Source organism: Mytilus trossulus, chromosome 9 (assembly GCF_036588685.1).
Source record: "Mytilus trossulus isolate FHL-02 chromosome 9, PNRI_Mtr1.1.1.hap1, whole genome shotgun sequence".
Lineage (NCBI taxonomy): Eukaryota > Metazoa > Mollusca > Bivalvia > Mytilida > Mytilidae > Mytilus > Mytilus trossulus.
The window spans coordinates 30,332,109-30,353,905 of record NC_086381.1 but is presented as its reverse complement, the minus strand read 5'-3'; the positions used below and the strand labels follow the sequence as shown (position 1 = coordinate 30,353,905).

General features: G+C 31.5%; 1 protein-coding gene and 2 long non-coding RNA genes across 3 annotated transcripts; 2 read left to right on the top strand and 1 right to left on the bottom strand.

Annotated features, from left to right (window-relative positions):
• Positions 1 to 1,849: 1,849 nt before the first annotated feature.
• On the top strand, positions 1,850 to 20,752 carry LOC134685528 (uncharacterized). Its single transcript, XM_063545288.1, has 3 exons — positions 1,850 to 1,932; positions 4,871 to 4,993; positions 20,361 to 20,752. The coding sequence occupies exons 1-3, from the start codon at positions 1,857 to 1,859 to the stop codon at positions 20,732 to 20,734; spliced, it is 573 nt and encodes a 190-aa protein (XP_063401358.1). The 5' UTR covers positions 1,850 to 1,856; the 3' UTR covers positions 20,735 to 20,752.
• On the bottom strand, positions 5,558 to 9,710 carry LOC134685526 (uncharacterized). The gene is made up of 3 exons (XR_010101305.1): positions 9,537 to 9,710; positions 7,373 to 7,571; positions 5,558 to 5,947 (listed from the first exon to the last, which is right to left on the bottom strand). It is a non-coding gene; the product is annotated as an uncharacterized LOC134685526 (long non-coding RNA).
• LOC134685529 (uncharacterized) lies at positions 14,882 to 19,802 on the top strand. The gene is made up of 3 exons (XR_010101306.1): positions 14,882 to 15,321; positions 17,481 to 17,568; positions 18,953 to 19,802. It is a non-coding gene; the product is annotated as an uncharacterized LOC134685529 (long non-coding RNA).
• Positions 20,753 to 21,797: the final 1,045 nt, after the last annotated feature.

Below are 21,797 nucleotides of genomic sequence, written 5' to 3'. Positions count from 1 at the left end.
AAATAGTTATTAAAGGTACCAGGATTATAATTTATTACGCCAGACGCACGTTTCGTCTACAATAGACTCATAGGTGACGCTTGACTCAAAAACAGTTTAAAAGGCCAGATAAAGTACGACGTTGAAGAGCATTGAAGACCAAAATTCCTTAAAATTTTCCCAAATACAGCTAAGGTTATATATTCCTGAGGTAGAAACGCCTTGGTATTTCAAAAATTCAAAAGTTTAATTTATTTCAACATATAAATTATAAACTGCCCTATCGCTTTATTAAAGTGAGCATGATTTCAGAAAAAAATATTTTTTGACAACATTTCAATAAAATCTTATTCCTACTCCTACTATTACAGGAAAGGCGTGAGACTATTTGGGAATTAATCAAAGTTAATGTTAATGAAAACAGTTAATTGACAAAAAAATACAAATTATCAAACTAAATTTTGGTCATGTCGGTTACGAATTCATTTTTTACCACTTAAAATTCATGTGATCAGAAATGACATTTTCTTTTTTGTAAGACAACTTTCAATAAAGTTCGAAAATATGGTGCGATTGCAAATGAGACCACAAAAAAGCGGATATAGTTTATAATTTCTTAATTACTGTAATTTAAATTGTCAGGTTTTCGTATTTCCTGTGCAATTGCATTAAATTTTTAACATTTGCATGTTAACGGGCAATGTGCAGTATACTTTACACAGATAAATTCCATGTCCATATACAGAAAATAAGAATTGTTTTTCTCATTAAATGGACATGTATCATTAATTAACTGCACATTTGTGAATTGTAAGGGCTTTTAGTATATCATCATAATGGACAGCTTTAGTGAACTGCCATTAAAATGTAACTTTCAAATGTTGGTGTCAACAATTTGGTACTCTAATAACAATTCACAGGAAGTAAGAAATATATATTAAAATAATAATAATGATTAGATATATATATCAGATAACATTTCAGTCATTACAGCTGAACGGACGTGCTTGGTCGACTCCTCTTAATGAACTTACCATATGTAATTGCTGATAAGTTGGCTCTACGACTTAGTACTTATGAAAACAGAACCCAATTTAATCATGTAGTACAGCCAGTACAAACTATACAGTCAGTATACAAAACCCCGTTATGGACGATGGAGTGTAATGCTGTCTGACGGGCCGTGTATCCGTGATGATGGGTATCGAACCATCATCTCACCCTTCTCACAAGTGTTCCTGATAACGCTTTCTGGATTCATTAATACTACATCTGTGACTCATCAAACTGTACTTCTTTACAGTGTTAAGCGGGATGCCAAGCTGACCCAAATGACCCTTAACAGGGCTGTTGTAAAATGCTTTTTATTTACATCAAAATAGTAGAGAAACCAACAAAACATAACAAATCTTAAATGGCCGCCTCTTTCCTGACCCACTTTGATAGCGACACTAATGATATTTAAAGCTAATACAAATGCTTAAAATTTCAGACCCCGAGATAACCAATTTGAAACTAAAAGTCTATAGATTATACATATCGGCATTAAAATCCTGACTTAATATTGCCAGAGAAAATATACATGTGTTTGATTATGTCGAATGACTGTTATGGAATACAGAAAGAAAAAGAACAAGCCTAATTGTTTACATTTACTTTGAACTTGTTAAAAGTCATCTTAGTGATCATGAATATAACCTGTCTTAAATAAATCATAACTGTTTCTATACAGTATAATTAAAATCTAACTGTGTCTATGTGCAGTTGTTTATGTTGAATACACATTGTGTCTTCACAATCCACTGTCAGTATGACCATGTAAGGTAATTAATTATCATGCAAAATTAATTAATTGCACCCATATATTGTTTACAGGTATGGCGAAACAACTTGTGTTCAGGATAACGGCGATTGTTTTCCTTCTAGCGGGACTTTTGTTTCTGTCATCAGCAGGTAAGTGTCACACCTTACAATATAAAGTGAAGATTAATGTCACCGTTTGTCATTAATATAGATGTAATGTAGATGTATGTTGACTTTCTCGAACTATCTACGTAAACGGAAGTTTTTTTCAAGAAGGAAATTATTGCAAAGGAGCAAGCTGTTAAACGTTTCTTGGTCATTTAGTGATTTTAACAAACCACAAGTTAGAAGTATAAGATGTAGGGTCTTTATTTCCCTATAAACTCGATAGAACTGATTAAAAAAAAATAGCAAACCAAAACTCTAACAGTTACAATAAAATTAATATCAAGCGATGTCATTTATGAATGCTATACATATAAATTTGAGGCGAAAAACTACAAAGATGTCAGCACAGGCTCGATTTAAGAAAAAGATAAAGAATTGGAATAACGGAAAGTGCTTTTGGAATATGTAAACTTGCTTACATTCAAGTTATCTTAACTCTGATTAATAGTTCTCTATATTTCTTAATTACAAGTTCGTTTAAAACGTTCGTTAACAACCTTCAAAACAAATTGCATACAGAATGTAGAGAAATATGATAAGCATAAATAAACAATCGGAAGAAAGCAGGTGAGCTCATTCCACAATACCTCTGTTGACAATCCTTGATCAAGTTCCCTTTGTGCTATTAAGGCTGATAACCGGAGGAACATATTGCTATATAATCTTTTCCTTAAAGTTCCTGGTAAACACACGAGAAACGCCACACAGTCACAGGCGCACTATCAATAACCGTGATCGGTGTCTAAGTTGACAGTTTTGGAAAGTCTTAATTTAGTTTCTTTGTTTTCTTTGTAGAAATACAACCAAAAACATAAGATTATTTTGTCTACCTTTCTTGTATGAAACTATTGATGAAGTTAAGGGTTTACAGAAAAAAGAAGAATAAGGCAGAAAAGGGCAAAAAAAGGCAACAGTAATAGACTGGTGTTCAGAAGTCACAAATCGATTGAGAAAAGAACAAATGCGTGTAACAAACCAAAACCAAGGGAATCACATCAACTTTAAGAGGGGGAAATGGAACAGTTGGAACACCGAACTTCAACAAAAACTAACAGTTGTTAATTTCTTCCATTCTCCCACTTTAAGAAATTATTAAACGTGTTGTTTTAAATATTTTACATCACCGGGTCGATACCTTTGGTGGTGGACTATCAGTCCCGAAGTATCATCAGCTAAGTAATCAGTACTTCGTTACTGACTTGATTTAACGAACTTTACTAAAATTGTCCGTTTATAAATTTTGAAATTATTCAGAAACTAAGGTTTCAACTCCCTCAGGCAAAGTTGGCTTAAAATTAATTTGGCTATTTATTTTAGGTATTTTTGGCATATAGCGCTTCAACGCTTTCGGTACTTATACATCGGATTTCAAATATTTGGCTTTGATGAAGGTAAATCCAGAAAAGCGCGTCGGACGCAAGAAATGATTAAACGTGATGTTTTCATTTTTTTATGACAATGTTAAAAAAAATTGCGTAAACACTACGTGACAGAAATAGAGCACACACACACATGCAAGAACAGGGAAACGCACAAACAAATAATATGAAAGTCGATTTAACATGCAAAACGCAAAACAATTACGAATATATTCCATCAACGATAAACACCACAGAATATAAATAAACAGTTACACTCTTACGTAACTAACATGCAATCTCGAAATGTATACAACCATTTTACAGTATTATCACAAAATAGAGAAAAAATGCAAAACATTGCTAAAAATAAAGAATACAGAGCATTGATGTGCTTAAATTTAAAGATTCGAGAATGATAGGCAGGATACATAAAGAATAGAGATAAATGGTATAAATAGTACAGAATACAGAAACGAAGGAACCATATACTCTTGTAAAGTACACGTGAGAAAGAGAGAAATAGTAGTTCATTTTTCAAACTGGTGTCACTGCGGGATATTGCCTCTTTCGAACGTGTCTTTTATTCCCAAATGGCTGGTGTTATCAAAGAGCCCATTTCTATGTATGTTAGCGTTTGTTTGTGTTATAGTTAAGTGTTTCTGTTGTTCCTCTTACAGTTGATGTGGGTTTTTTTTCGGTTTTAGTTAATATATATAGGAAGATGTGGTGTGAGTGCCAATGAGACAACTCTCCATCCAAATAACAATTTAAAAAAAGCAAACCATTATAGGTCAATGTACGGCCGTCAACACGGAGCCTTGGCTCACACTGAACATCAAGCTATAAAGGACCCCTAAATTTGATTTACTACTGTTGAGCAGCGGTATGTTACTGTTGCCTTTATTTACTAAATTTTCTCATTTCAAATGAAACGTTTTTGTGTAAGAAATTTCATTTAGTATATAAACATATTTCATTATGATACATTATTAAATTTTAAAACCTTATAAGGAGTTATTCAAAAGAAAAAAAACCTCAAATCTATACGCTATTTTAATTGATTTTCCCATTTTATATTTCATTTCAATTGTGACCATGATGTCAGTATTTCTCTTTCATCGGATGTACTTATAATACTTTCCATCCTGCTATATATGAAACATATTTTACACTTTAATTAAAGTTGGAAACATTTGTCATTTCATAATATTGAATAATAATGATAAGTATGGCTTGTTAACTGAATCATACCTTATGACCTTATCAAGGATATTTACTACTGAAGATCTGAAGTACAAAAGAAAGAAAAAGTCATATAAAATGACTGACGGATCGGAAATGAAAATGTACAGCTATAGTCAATATTTGTCTAAATCTGTCTCGATACCATTATAAACATAGGATAAACAGGAAATTAGCATGGATTTCATCATTAATTATCGTTCCATGAGTGACGGATTTAAATTTAAGTTGTTCTTTCCTAATAACTTTATTCCGATTGTATATAGGTAATGTTTGCACTTTTGAAACATACTGTTCAAACTAGTTATCTTTTTCAGATATGAGTAAGGTGTTAAACTGTGATATACAGTGTCCAACAATCAACATTCCTCGTAGATGTCTTGCTGAGGATTTTATCGTTCTTGATGGAACAATGTGTAGAAGTTGTGATATTGACCTCTAACACTGGACACTTTTAATTTGCAAAACACTCATTTGCAAATCCGCCGCCGCCTCAAACAAAAGCTACAATTTCATGTATATAACCAAAATGTGCGGAATTACATGGGATTCAATAATTTCATTGGTTTTCTACTGTTTCTTTCATATTTATTTTGCAATTTGAATTATAAAAACATGGGATTTTCAATATCCCATGGGACAAGGCAAAATCCCATGGGATTGACCATTATCCCATGGGATTTTGGGTAAATCCCATGGGATTTTTTTTGGTCCCATGGGATAATTGTAGTCCCATGGGATATTTGTTGTCCCATGGGACAAAAAAAATCCCATGGGATTTTTAATATCCCATGGGACAAATTAAAATCCTATGGGATTCTTATTGTAAATATATAGATATAAATATACAGTAATGTGTATGTTACAATGTATTCTATTTGGTAGTAAATTATTATAATATGAATCTTTTTAATTGAATATCTTTTTTTCTTGGGAAATGTTAATTTAGCATATTGTTCTATAACTGTTCAAAGCTTAACTTTTAAACAACAAAGCAGATAATGTAAGTATCAATATATGTTTATTCATGAATTACAGAATACTAATTCTTGAAACACAATTATTTACCATTTGAAATCAATAAAACCTCTATTGTTAGGCTTAACATACTAGTAGCTATTTAAGTAAATCTTTTTTTTTCACAATATCCCTCAACACAAAACATTAATAGTTTCTTATCATCCAGCTTTGTTTGATGGTATAGTCCACTTTTTGACCATTCAGCACAGAACTTTGACATTATTGTGGTTTCAATATTTTTTTGTATTCAAAAGAACTTCAAATCATTGACTGAGTGATGAAAATAATAACCGATCCAACTTTTGTCTTTGAATTTATTCTGGTCTTGTTTCTATGTTTTCTCCATTTATTCTAGGTGGTGAATTTCAATCCTTCTGAAAAAGAACCAATAAAATCTAAAGAAATGTATTATACAAAATTGTTTGCATACATGTAGCAATAATATGATTTTCAATAAAAATAGCTATGCAGTATGGATTTTACTGATTGTTAAAGGTTGTCTAGTGTCATCAGTTGCTAATGGCCTAAATCCTTTGGTCTCTGATGGAGGGTTGTCAAATTAGCAATATACCACATCTTCCTATTCTAATACCATATAACAATCAATTAATTTTTGATTCTTTATAACATTTGGGTATTTTCCCAAGTTATATACATAATATACATGATATATATATGCTGTAAATTCAGAATTAATGCGAGTTTTTTTTTTATTGCGAAAAATGCAACGGAGTTGTAAACGCAATAATTTAAACTCGCATTATGAAATATTTTATATACATTAAACAGGATTTTTCTCAAAATCGTAAAATTTAAAATCGCATTTAAGTCTAAAATGCCAGAATCGCAATAATAAATGCACGCAATAATTTATGAATTTACAGTATAAAGATCAATGTTAAAACTTTAGACAACTATAATAACATTCCATTTTTCACAAGAATTTGCAATATATTATACAAAATGCAGACAACAGAAACAATATTTCTTTAAGCTTTTGAAGTTCTGACAGATTTCAATTCGTGTTTTATTTCAATGAAAAAATACCTTGAACTCTTTGAACATATTGGAAATTATAGCATTGATACAAAAAAATATGTGTATGTTTCATCCTTATTTTTTGTGTCGTTGGCTTGCTGTCTCATTTTAATATACATTTATACATATATCAATTAAATCTTCTTCTTTATTAAAAGTAAAAATGGGATATTTTTGATTTTGATATCCCAAAACATTATAGTTCTATCAAATAACTTATTACCAAAAACACCAATGTGTTTGATATTAATTTTAAGACATGTATAAATGTTCCAGACCATTTCAGTATTTGGATCTTATGTTTACGGTCCAGAACTTACAGTCCCACCATATGTGTACAGTCAGACTATTTAAGTATACTAGTACTGTCTGGTACCAGCTCGACCAAACCTGTGTTTTTATTTTAACTGCAATTAAACTATTTGTATTAATCTATTAAAGATTTCAGTTATGTTGATCTGTACTGTACATTTGTTTCTAATAAACTTGACCAACTTCTTAAAATTGGGCAGACTGTATGCGTACAGTCCAAATACTTGTATGTTTTGGAACATAAACATGATTAGCAAGCATTTGGCAGGATGTCGTGCTAAAATCTCATTAATATAAGTACTAAATTTTTAGTATATACATGTAAATCCACAAGTTACTTACTGAAATTCATGGCGAACACTCACCAAAATCTTAAAGAGGATACAATTTAGAGGAAAGACTGGACAGATGAATGCACTAACACTATCAAAACAGAGCATAAAACTTACCTAAAAACAAGATGTTTTACATTTATCCAGGAGCAGGATAATTAAAAAGTTGTTTTTTTCTTTCTCTGCCGTCCATCATATAACCTTTGAATTCATTCATGCAAAATATGAAAATCTGCAAAGGTAAGACATTGAACCTCAGCTCATCCGCATTTTGAATTTTGAACTGCATACTTGTCCTTTTCATCTTGCTGCCAACCTAAACATAAAAAAATGATAAAAACATAATTCTAGATTGACTTTGTTTTTATTTTTGTTGGTACAAACAATTTTCTCAACTTTAAAACGAAAACATCATCACCAAAAAGGAGGTCATACTAACCTCCGATCGAAATATTTAAACAAACAGATATTACTACTTGATTGAAGATCTTGTCGTAAATGAATGGCATAGATACTCTTATTTTTGAAAACTTGATGTCTACTGCATACTTATATTCCTTTGTACGAGAGTATGCATATTTAGATGGACTCCATGGACTTTAATGTTAAATAAGCATGATTAATTTAACAGTTTTTCAGCTCTATGTGTATATTTTGAGAGAATCTTGCAATACTGTATATTCTGATATTCAGAACTTATTGTGAGGTTTTTATTAATACAACTGAAAGCTGTATCTTATTTTCATTTCTGATACATATTTATGAGCTGAAGACCAGTGCCGAAATTTTCTCACTGCATTGAAGACCCATAGGTGACCTTCAACTGTTGTCTGCTCTTTGATTGGGTTGTTGTCTCTTTGTCAAATTCCCAGTTTCCACTTCGCATTTTATAACATGTATGCTGATTTTTCTTAAATTACAATATTTAATCATGCAATTTTGTCCATTATTGAAAATACGGTAAGCAAAAATAAATGCACAAAAAATTTAACATTGTTATATAATGATATATGTATTAAAAGGCTTTTTTTTAAATTCAAAACAGTTGCCTACACTCCCAACATGACTGTTAATTTCCTTGTTTGATTTCATATTTTTAAAGCCTTTATAGCTAGCTAGAAGGTATGCCGGGCAGATCTCGCCATTTTAAAAAGCGGGGGTTCCCAACCCAAGACAAAGGGGATGGTCCTATATTCATTTGATTTATTTTATTGTCTCATAGTCATACAAGAATATATATGGTTTGAGGGTGGGGATCAGGGATCTGGAATTTTTTTAACCTAACCACTGGGGATCTCAACCATTTTAAAGTTTCTCAAACATGTGGGGGTGGGGGTGACCCCAATTGACTCTTCCTATATTTCATTTGATTTGTTTTATTGTTCTATACAAGGATATATATGTATGGTTTAGGGGTGGGGATCTTGACCGTTTACAAGTTTTTAAACTAGAGGGGGTGGACTTCCCTTTTATTTTATTTTATTAATTTTATTGTCCCCGACAAGAATATATATGGTTTAGGGGTGGGGATCTGGATCGTTCACAAGATAATAGCACATTCTCAAATTGAACAGGGTGGGGTAACCCCAAAGACCTCCTTTTTATTTCATTTCATTTGTTTTATAGTCCCATTCAAGAATATATATGGTTTAGGGGTGGGGATCTGGACCGTTTACAAGATAATAGCATATTCTCAAATTGAAGGGGGTGTGGATTAGCTCCCCTGGACTCACCCTCCCTTCTTTCTTCCCCAAAAATACCTTTTAAAAGGTCCCAATGCACATATAGTTTACATTATTTTCCCTTGATTTACACTTTAGAATATATACACTATACAGGTGTATTTTAAAAAAAAAAAGATAATACAACTGAAGACCACAGTGGTGGATCCAGAATTTTTCATAAGTGGGGGCCCACCGACTGCCTAAGAGGGGCCTGCTCCTGCAATGCCTCAGTCATTCCATATAATCAACCATTTTTTTTCCCAAAAAGGGGGCCCTAAACTCCTGACCCCCCCTTTTTTCCCTCATTTCAATCACCCTGATATAAATTTAGTTTTATCACTTTCAATAGGAATGGTTTGAATTGCCCAATAATTCTTATATACCCTTAATATCAACATATTACATTTTTGATAAATGAAAGGCAAAAGTTTTCTATGGTAGAAATGGATAGTGGGAAGCTGTGTTCAAAGTGCTGGGGTTTTATTACCCTCGTTGTTTGCGGACTAACTATTTAGGCCAGTGGTGGATAATAGTGTGCGTGCATTAATCTTCTATACCTTCTTAATCAATATATCCAAATACTGACGGCAAGTGTTGTAATGTATCAATGTCTTATTTGAAATTCCGTACGTGCTATTTACACGTGGGATCGAGAGTGCAGGGGAAGGAAACTTGTCAATTATGTTTATTTCTAAGCCGTAAAATTAACCTTTGGTAATCCTCAAATTGGTGCAAGAGGCTTTACGGGCTGACTATTAATACATGTCTTAATCTCAAAATAACTCGACAGCGTCAAATAACAGTGCATGTTATAAGGCTCGTCTCGGAGGGGGTGTCTTTTTTTCTGTCTTCTTTTTTTTAGTTATATTTTTAATAACTTACACTTTTTTCCATTATTCTCTTTCTTTCACTATTCTTTATTCCTTTTTTTTTCTTTGGCCTTTGTTCTCTATTCTGTTAATTCACACCCATACCCTCTTATGTGGACTTACGGTAGTTTATTTTTTATTTTTGGCAGAGATATTAGATGCAATATATATGTCTCTGGTTCTGATATAATCAAGTCAATTTCTTTTTCATGCACTGTCATGAAATATAATGGTTTTATGCATATCAGCCAAGATTGTGCGTAACATTTTAATAAACAATTCAACACTATATACACGTTATTTAGTTTTTGAATTTTATTAAAATCGATGAAGAACATGAATTTGGCAGCTAGTGCCCCTTAAACTGGGAAAGTTCAATTGAAAAATTCTGATCTACTAGCATTCAACCCCAAATTACTAGCCTTACTTGCTGTATATCGATAAATGTGATTGTGTATTGTCAATACCTCAACATCGAGAATACGTCATGTGAGGTGTTGGTCGCTATGTTTGATACGGGGTCACCGGTTGCGGATTCGAGACAGAGAAAAAAATCCAGGTAAAAAGTGTAGAATTTTGTTTTTGAAAATTTGAGTTGTAAATTTTCCTAAAAAAGTACTTAATTCCGTTCATCTAGTTGTAAATTTTCCTAAAAAAGTACTTATTTCCGTTTATCTATAATGGGTATAAACAAAAACTGAACAAGAAAAGTATAAGTAAACAGACAGAAAGTCGTCGAATTAATTATTTTACAATTGTTTAAATATATGTGAGAATTAAGGCGAATTTTCTTTAATTACAGATAAATGTATTTTAAGTTCAGGAAATGATTTATTCTTCGGGTATGTCTAAACAACCGCTCATGACCTCCTGAGTGCACTCAGGACCCATTACCTACATCGTATCTGCACACATGATGGATGTTTATATTCGTTATACGCTTCATGTTTAAGAGTTAAATTTTGGTAGAATTTGAAATCGTAGGGGCGGATCCAGCCATTTTAAAAAGGGGGGGCTAACCCAGGACAAAAGGGGGGGGGGGTCAACTACATGTCCCCATTCAAATTCATTGATCGGCAAAAAAAAAGGGGTGTTCCAACCCCCCGCCCCCCCCCCTCTGGATCCCCGCCTGAATCGAACTTAGATAGATGTTAATTCTTATAAAATAATGAGGGCACGATTCACTAATTACACAACTACTGCATGAGCCATGAATTATCCAATCAACAAAATTGATTGGATTATCTTTATTGTTTTTTTAGGAATTGTATCGTTAGTTCAGTTTTACCTTTAACATGAATTTGTATATAGAAAAAATATAATATCTCATTCGATGTACTTTTTCAGTTTATTTTTCATGATGACGGGTAAATTAATTTGTTGTGTTTTGCAGTTCACGAATAAAGAAAATTATTTTATAGTTGCGTTTTTTTCTGTAACAAGTTCGATTTTTTTTTCAGTGAGATTCTTTTCTCTCTCTCTCTCTCTCTAAATCAACACAATGTTGACTGAATATCTAATTTTATTGAATTTGTATATCTTTATTCTCAACAAACCATTATACAAGAGAAGACAAGTATGTACAATATTTTGTTTAACCTTAATGGAAATCTGTGCACGAAGACTTAGTTGTGGTTTGAACGGATTTCATGTCAATAGACTGTTTTCGAAAAAGTCTTTCTTGCTGTAACAAAAATCATTTTTTTGAATTAAGTTTAGAATCTTACTACAATCTAATTAACATATTGTTTAGAATTAATTATACCCAAAATATCATAATTTTCAAAAAACGGAGACGAAAACGGAGACAAATTCATTTTCAGAATTTATTTTCACATTGAAATTCATTTCAGGCTTGTCAAACTGGACAAAACGACTTTAATTACAGAAAAAAACCTTAATAAATGCGGATTTCTTTAACTCAAAAATAAAATTCCTGGACAAGTTCGATAAAAATGAGAAATAACATCTAACTACATGTATACTGAGTTTGATTGTTTGAAAAGTACGGCTTTTACAGTTAAGAACGGATTCCATATACAAAACTTTAATTTATATAAATTCTTTTAAAGTATGAACATTTATTTCCCTTTTCAAAATCGTACAAAGAATTAATTACTGCATGATCCAGGACACGATTATAAAATTAAGAATAAAACTTAAAAATTTATGGAACGAAATTTTAATAGAATACGAAAATCTTAAAACATCGTGATATTCATTTAAAACGTCACAATATTACTTCCCGCATGGTCACACTGTACTAACAACACAATCTGTAAACAACAATAAAGATAATCAAATCAATTTTGTTGATTGGATAATTCATGACTCAGTAGTTGTGTAATCAGTGACACGTGCCCTCATTATTTTATAAGAATTAACATATCTATATAAGTTCGATTTCAAATTCTACCAAATTTAACTCTAAAATAAGAAGCGTATAACGAATATATGCATCAATCCTGTGTGCGATGACTATAAAGGGTCCTGAGTGCACTTCGTTTATATATCATGAGTGCAATCAGGAGGTCCTTCAAGCGGTATTTAGGCGTACCGTTATTCTTCTTGCGGCTTCATTTTTTGTTTTATCAATAACTTATACACAAGGAGACATTTTTTTTGACAGCATGAACCCCAGTTAATGAGCAAACACAAATTTAGAAAGAAAATCGTTTACAATTAAAATTTATAAAAGGAAAAAAAGGGGGGATAATAAACAAATTTTATTTACGCTCACATACTTCTAAAAAAGATTTGTAAGCTCTCTATAGATAATGTTAAATTATTTCAGGAGTTTTGAAAAAAAGAATATATACAGTTTAATTTCGACTAAAATAGTGATTCTTTTTATAGATTTGGTACCTCAGTTTCGACGCAACATTTCTTTTTGAATTGTTAGATGGCAAACTCTTTAGGAGAATATTGTATCTGTTCTTTATGTAATTATGGTGATATTGGCGATAAGATTCATTATATTATAACAAGGCCTTGTACAAATCCTTGATTATAGAATGTTTGGCAATATAAAAAGACGAAAGTAGACAAACCCTAATTAAGCAGGGTTTCACAAGTTGATCTCCAAGCGGCCCACATTGTACATCGAATAAGATCTATATTTGTCAACGTTTTCAAAAGGAAATAACTTGAATTGAAAATTTCCCAACTGTGAAAATTTGTTATTTCTAAACGTCTTTAATTATTATTTCGGAAAGAAAAAATTATTTAGCATATTCATATATTTTCATAATTTTTTCCAAGGATACCTTTTTTTTTGCAAAGTTTACTTTTATACGTTTTTAACCATCACCAGCGACATATTCTCTGCAATCACCAATTAGTCCTAATTATTAAAGATCAATTGACCAAATTCAAATGATGATTGGTATATCGTATTGAATATGACCGTCGGTCATCCGTGACGTATCCAAAATAACGGCGCATGCCGATAGATAGATAGTTTATTAATTAGCGTCTCGCAATTTAAATTTCATCAAGGGGACTTAATTAAACCAGTTACTATACAAATCTGGAAAAAACGATGTACATGTACTTTTTAATATTTTTAAAACAAATTACGAAAACGTTTAGTGTAAAAATCACCGAATATAACATCAACGTAAGTCGTTTTGGAATCCTAATGCAAAAGACAGTCGATTCAAACTGAAATAACTTCTTTAAAGATGGTTTGATTTTTTCAAAGACACATGTATTTTATGTCCATGTATTATATATGTCTCAATACATGTATTATATGTCTATGATTTTATCAAAACAAAAATTACAAAATTATAAAATAAGTCATCAATCGAATCAGAGACATGAACTCTCACTATTATTTACTAGTATCAGAGACATTGTATTATATGTCTCTGCTAGTATACATGTCCTAAGTTGCTTAATGTCCTGTGTGCAACCAGGAGATCCTGAACGGTTTTTAGACGTACCATTATTTTATATGCATATATTTAAAGTTGTTCTTAATTATATGCATACTAGGTATCAGTGGCGGATCTAGGGGGAGGGTTTCGGGGGTTGAAACCACCCTTTTTTTTTAACAATCAATGCATTTGAGTGGGGACATATGGTTGGAACCACCCCTCCTTCTTTTGTCCTGGGTTGGGACCCCCCTTTTTAAAATGAATGGATCCTCCACAGAAGTATGTTTATATATATGTGTGTATCAGTCCAAATGACTTCCCAATTAGCAGAGGCGGATTTCGTTTTTTTCCAGCCTCCCCCCAAAAAAATCTTGGGAAACAAATGGTAGATTATATACGGAATCACGGAAGCATGACTGGACGTGACCCCTCTAAGGCAGTCAATGAGTCCCCACTTATGAAAATTTCTGTTATGTTTACTCAATGCGTAATTACTAAAGTTTATATTTGCTACTTTTCTTCTTAATTTCATATAAATTATTTTTTATTTTTTTTCGTCGAAAATTAAGTGGTGTTGAAATAGGGGATGGACAGTCACACAGATACCTATTATCACATTTAACAAAAGAAATGTTGTATAATGTCATCAATCTGTATTACACGTAGACAGGATGTTCTCTAGAAAACTATACGTTATACACACCCGAGAATACACGCACTGTCGTAGTAATGGAAAATTACTGTATGTTATAGTTACCTGTAATCAGCTTTGCAACACCATGTCATAACAGTTCAAAAAGATTTTCTTCAAATAAAAATGGAATATTTTCTTTAAAATTTAAAACTTTAAAAAGTAGACTTTGACAAAATTATGAAATAGAAAGAATTGAACAATTTAAAATCGTATTTTAACAAAGATTTAGATATAATTTTACAACGATCCTTAAAAAATAACCAAGCAAACGTTGAATCAAACTATATGAAACTACGCAGTTTTATATCAAAATACTGACACACACCAGTTTGCCATCTTAGTATGCAAGGCAATGGTGCTTGGTGAGGTGCTGGAACTTGATGAACATGTAACATTAAGTTACAGTTCTGTAAGGATTTGACTGCCTTTTTACAGAGACATTCTGTGCTAATCGATGTTCCAGTATATTTCATATTTATATTTATTTGTGAGGCCCTCGTCATCATTTATATTCACTAAAAGCACAGTCGCCTAAAGATTTAATAAATATAGCGAAAAATTGCGAAAATTGGGGGAAATAATATATTTTTAGTAGCATTATTATTTTAAAATCTTAAGAGGTTCCCCGGCCGTTACTTGCAAATTAAACTCTTAAAGTGTATAACGATCTATAACGAATATATGCATTCATCATGTGTGCAGATACGGCGGATATATAGGGTCTGTCATAAGTGCACTTTGTATGCCCTGCATGTGTGCACTCAGGAGGTCCTCCTGAGCGGTGTTTAGACGTACCGGGAAAATCTTATCTGATTCAGGATCAATTCATCGGTTACACTCCCCTGTCACCAGTGATCCTTTTTGCTGACATTCTGAAAAAGTATTGTGTAGTCCCTGTGTAAGTGTTGACTCTCAATTTGCACATGTGATTTTTTAATATTCCCCGGACTTCTTCAAAAAACAATTATTCAGTTCACTGATTAAGATGGAAGATAAACGAACAGAAAGTCACAGGACATTCCGACAAAAAGTCACAGGACAAAAAGTCAGACACATGTCAAACTCAGACATAAAGTATGAAAGTTGATACGACAAAAAGTCACAAACAATTTGTTGACAATTGTTTGAATGTAAATGAAAAAAGATTTTGAAATATTTTCTTTTTATTACATATATTCATTTTTAATTGAAGGAAATTGTTCATAATATAAAAAAGAAGATGTGGTATGATTGCCAATGAGACAACTGTCCACAAGAGACCAAAATGACACAGACATTAACAACTATAGGTCTTTACGGCCTTCAACAATGAGCCAATATAAAAAAGATGTGGTATGATTGCCAATGAGACAACTGTCCACAAGAGACCAAAATGACACAGACATTAACAACGATAGGTCACCATACAGCCTTCAACAATGAGCAAAGCAGAGGTAAAGCCCATACCGCATAGTCAGCTGTAAAAGGCAATCATACCATATTTTTTTTTTTTTTGTATATTTACATAATGTACATGTCAAAAAATGCGTGCAAATGTAATCAAAAGCTGCACACATTGTACATGTTGTACATAATGATTTGTGTGTGCAAATGTAATGGTAATGTGCGCAAACCTAATGCACTGATTTATTTGTTTTTAATAAATTTTAATTACAAAGTTGCTACATCATGTTCATGTATAAAACTTCAAGAAAAATACAAAAAGAGTGTTTTCTTGTTCAAAGAAAAATAATCTCAAAACTAAATAGTGACTTTTTGTCCTGTGACAGTGTGTGACTTTTTGACTGTGACTTTCTGTCCTACATTCAGATTGAAAAGGGGAGTTTGGTTGACCCCGTCTCCTCCTATCTGAGACTACTATGATATCTCAGTGATGAGCTTTATGTTTCATGTACAAATGTATTGTGCTTGTCATGTATGTATGTCGGATAAAAGCTCTACAGAGCTTATGTTGTATTGTTATATGTATAACCGACAATAAATTAATAGCCCCTAACAAGTAAGAATTAGGTTACTTCTTTTTGTTTTGACATCTTGCAAGGGTTTTTATACCCCCGTATTAAAATTATACCCCCACTTTAAAAAATGGGGAATACTGTTTTACCCCTGTCTGTCCATCCATCCTTGCGTCAGTCAGTCCGTCCGTCCAATGAATATTTTTTGTCCCATTTTCCTCAGGAACTACAATAGAAGGATTTCTGAAATTTGGTTTCAGGGTTAAATAAGTCAGCTATACCGTGTGATGCATTTTCAGTTTCATCACTCCACAACTTCCTGTTTTCCGAACACTTGTATGATTTTACACATGATAGCCAAGTTGAAAGTTGAAAACTAACAACCTAATTTATGTACAAAAAAAAATGAAAAACAGATATGTTTCACATAAACAAATGACAATCACTGAATTATAGGATCCTGAGTTGGAAGAGGCACATCCATAACAAATTGGCAGGGTATAAGGAACTTTGAAAATGTTTAGTTTTTGTGGTTTGGTCTTTTTTCTGGATACTGTAAGCAATAAGGCCCCTTTACTTAGTGAATGAAATAATTGTAAGATACACATATCTGTCTGCCATATTTTATATGAACTTGACCTCATTTTCATAGTTCATTGGTCAATGAAACACTGCATTGTTTTGTCAGTTTATCATATGTTTAAAGTAACAGGTAGATTATATTTGGTAGATATGAAACAATTGTAAGGTGTGCATGTCTGAATGGCAGATTCATATATAAACCATGACCGCATTTTATTGTTCTTTGGTCAATGATAAGTTTTCTTGGTTTTGTCATTTTATCAGTTTTTCTAAACACAGGTCTACTTGTTGTTGTATGGAATGACTACAAGGTATCATATAAAAAAAATGTCTGCCTGCCAATGTTAATTTTACTGTGACCTCTGATTCATAGAATAATGATAATATTCATGATATTGAACAGCAAGAATGATGAGTAAGTTGATGTTATATTCAAATAAGGCAAAATTTTCAGTTGCCTACTAATTATGTAATAGCAGTTATTTTTGTCATTAAATGATGTTTACTCTTTTATGTGTAGGGCAAGAACATTAAAGATAAAGAGGAAACTATAAACAGAAGAAATTATCAACAAAATAAGATTTACAGAGGTCAAAAAAGCCTAAATGGTAAGTCCACTGTTATAAAAGTTTTTGTCCTTGAATAATGATTAAATATTTATTAAAATAAGATGTGGTATGATTGAGAAAACTATCCATCAGAGTTCAATTAAGTGGATGTAAGCATTGTAATTACTTATTAGAGGCCAGTGATGACCTGTAACATGTGTAAGTAATGAGAAAACCCATACCCTATACATCATGTACATGTTATAGTAATCTATAAAAGACAACACTAACCAAATTTGAAACAGAACATCAATTCAAACGTCAAATATACCAGACTAATTTATTAAAACAAAAAATTAGGAAAAATAAAAATGACGGATATGAACCAACATCAACCACTGAACTATGTACAAGCTCCTGATATTGGACAGGTATAATATGGCTGGGTTGATATAAAAAAAAAAAAAAAAAAACACTTAGCAGTCTGATTTCCAATGAGACATTTCTCCAATAGACATGATAGAGATCAAATGACTTTTAAGGAGGCTCTTGGGTATAACAATTTCAGAAAAATATTTAATATTTTTTTTTCATAACTCATTTTATTTATAACTGTATCATATGGTACACCAAATCATTCAAATCATTCAAAACAATCAATTCGGTTTGGCCCCAGATGACTTTTAAAATGTATATATCATTGAAAAAGCTCCAAATTATCTCCCTTTGGTGCAAAAAGGCCATTGTAATGTAATATCTTTTTTAACTCATCGGTGGCCTTTATTTTTATGCCCCACCTACGATAGTAGAGCTGCATTATGTTTTCTGGTCTGTGCGTCCGTTCTTCCGTCTGTCTTTCTGTTTGTTCATCCGTCCGTCCGTTTGTCCGTCTGTCCCGCTTTAGGTTAAAGTTTTTGGTCAAGGTAGTTTTTGATGAAGTTGAAGTCCAATCAACTTGAAACTTAGTACAAATGTTCCTTATGATATGATCTTTCTAATTTTTAAACCAAATTAAACTTTTGACCCCAATTTCACAGTCCACTGAACATAGAAAATGAAAGTGAATGTTTCAGGTTAAAGTTTTTGGTCAAGGTAGTTTTTGATGAAGTTGAAGTCCAATCAGCTTGAAACTTAGTACACATGTTCCTTATGATATTATCTTTCTAATTTAAATGCCTTATTATATTTTTTATCCAATTTCATGGTCCATTGAACATGGAAAATGATAGTGCGAGTAGGGCATTTGTGTACTTTGGACGAATTCTTGTTTATTATAGTTTTTAAATAAGCTGTACTTTAACTAAACTATTATAAAAGTTAAGCGATTTCTGTAATTTATTACTTGAATTTTCAAAAGAAAGTTCATCATAATAATCATAAACATGATAAAATAGCCATTTTATTTATTTCTTCACCGATAATTTTTGAGTTTGTGTATTTGTAGGTCAGACATCTCGATTTTCATAGTCATCATTCACAGATCAATACTGAACGGAAAACTTAAAGCTGATATTTTTCTCCATAGTGCGACTTTTTTTATTAATTTGAAATGGAATGTGTATTTTCCTACATTTATTTGAAAGAGGAAATTTCAACATGAGGACTATAACCAAAAAGGAGTCATATCATCACGATCATTGATGCACAAGAACTTGATCATAGAAATACAACAATGTAATTATCAATTGAAAGATGGAACGAATGAACAAAATATTAGAATGTTGTTGTCCAAATAAAATTGCTTTGTCTTCTCATTTGAATCTCTCCATTCAATAAAGATGTACAGAGGAAGATCTTTGAAGAACAGATTGAAAAAAATGTTTTGTCTAAGAATTGCAGGAATATTCTAGTGAATGAAATTATTTATTGACTTCACTCTTATATAGTGGACTGAATAATTGTACATAGCGAGTTGTGAATAAAGAAAACAAAAACTTTAACAAAAAGTGTTTATATTATAAATTTGCAAATATAAGCATACTATTATGTACACTACAAAGGTATATCTAATTCAAATTGTTTGCATATGCAAGTATTGCAATGAAACTATAACAAAGAAAATCTTACCTCATGAAAAGAGTAAACTATTCAGTCAGAATATAAAATATTTTTCAGTTCTATTTTTCATAATAGAATAAACAAGTCAAAGATTTCAAAACAATATTTTTTCATTTATTTAGACATTTCATCATTTTGTTTCAGTGAACGGACTTTATTCTTTGACTGTAAATATTATTATACATTCCAAAATAATAATGATCTTTATTGTCATATAAACAAATAAAAAACATGTTTGTGACAAAAGAAAAAAATATATATATATATATATGTATACATGTATATAAAAAATATAAAGAAAATTTGTATACATTTAAAACATTTTACTACCAAACAGCATTCACTGTAACATACACATAACTTTATATTTATATATTTATATTTATAATTTTAATCCCATAGGATTTTATTTTGTCCCATGGGATATTGAAAATCCCATGGGATAATAAAAATCCCATGGGATTTTTTTTGTCCCATGGGACAACAAATATCCCATGGGACTACAATTATCCCATGGGACCAAAAAAAATCCCATGGGATTTAACCAAAATCCCATGGGATAATGGTCAATCCCATGGGATTTTGCCCTGTCCCATGGGATATTGAAAATCCCATGTTTTTATAAATCAAATAGCAAAATAAATATGCTAGTAACAGTAGAAAACCAATGAAATTATTGAATCCCATGTAATTCCGCACATTTTGGTTATATTCATGACATTGTAGCTCTTGTTTGAGGCGGCGGCGGATTTGCAAATGAGTGTTTTGCAAATTAAAAGTGTCCAGTGTTCTCTGTTTGATCTTAGAATGGCCACCAAAAGTCTCAGTTCCATATTGTACAAATTCTAACTGCAAACACCATCATGTTCCAGAAAGATGTATGCTCAGGCGTTTCAAAAAAATAAATATGTTAACTCTGTGTCGAGATTGTGATATAGACGTCTGTAAAAGACCTCCTAAGACAAATGTCAATACAAATACAACAAACGAATTAAAAGTGAGACCATTGTGTCCGAGACTTAGATGTAAATTGACTGGCATTCCCAATGATTGTCTTATGCCTTCTTACGAGATTATTAATGGACAGAGATGTAGAAGGTGTGACGAAGATGTATGCCGCCATCCACCATCATTACGAATTCCTTCAAAACGCCATGTCCGCTATTGAATAAATCTTTAGAAGTTATGATTTCAACATGATTTTTTTCATATATATGTCAAAGAGAATTTGTGAAATCACTGATATTTCTCAATTGGTTGGTGATTTTGTTTACTTATTCCCTTATCATATTTATAAGTTTAATGTTATTTAGTTTTTTTTATGTTAATAAAGGTTATTGTCTTGCTACCTAACATGGTATTTCTTAAGGCTCATAACTATTGTTTCCCTGTTTTTGAGTTCGTCAGCTCTATCTGTAACAATTTCATGTCTTTTCTACAACCAGTCAAATCTATCTTCCATTTGTCATGGACATGGTTTTTATGTGTTGTTGTTCTTGGAAGAATATATGTTACCAAAATAGGTGTGTCTGTCGAAAAACTGGCAATCATGTAACAGTAGATATCACCCAAACGTATCATGCAAAATTAGTAAATGTTAATCTTGGAGTCAGTGCATATGCTTTTATTCATAATCAGTGTACTTTTAAGATTAAATTATTTTTGTTAATCAACAAAATATATCAAAATCATAGGTCTATTTAAATTTAATAAAAACATATTATTAATATCAAGTTTAAACTTATAATCAGGGATATATATACCTATATTTTAGAGCTTTTATAAAATCGCTAACAAATTCAGGAATTTTACAAAATCACTGAATATTTTATCACTAATTATTGGAGGTATTGAACAGTTTTCTGATTTTACAAATTTGCATTTAGAATTTGGGTAAAAAGATAATGTAGAATCCCTGGATTTCCATGGATTTTGCATAATTATCATAATCAGTAGTGGTTATATTGATAAGTAATTTTACATTATCACTGAAAATTTTAAGAATACATTTATACATATCCTTAGAAGAATGCAGGGATTATCAATAAAACATAGATCCTTAGTTTCATAAAAAAAAAACTCAAATAAAAGATTTTACTTTGATGGACGAAAAGTTCAAATGTTTATGGTTTAAGTAAAAAATGTACATGAAATTCATGTTACTTATTATAGTTGTTTTTTATGATGCTCAAATGATCTGTATACTATTTGGTGAAAATAGGATTAAAACT

Coding starts and splice junctions, on each gene's coding strand:
- LOC134685528 (XM_063545288.1), top strand. CDS start 1,857: ATGGCGAAACAACTTGTGTTCAGGATAACGGCGATTGTTTTCCTTCTA. Junction 1,933..4,870: donor TTTGTTTCTGTCATCAGCAG/GTAAGTGTCACA, acceptor TATCTTTTTCAG/ATATGAGTAAGGTGTTAAAC. Junction 4,994..20,360: donor AAGTTGTGATATTGACCTCT/AACACTGGACAC, acceptor CCAGTGTTCTCT/GTTTGATCTTAGAATGGCCA.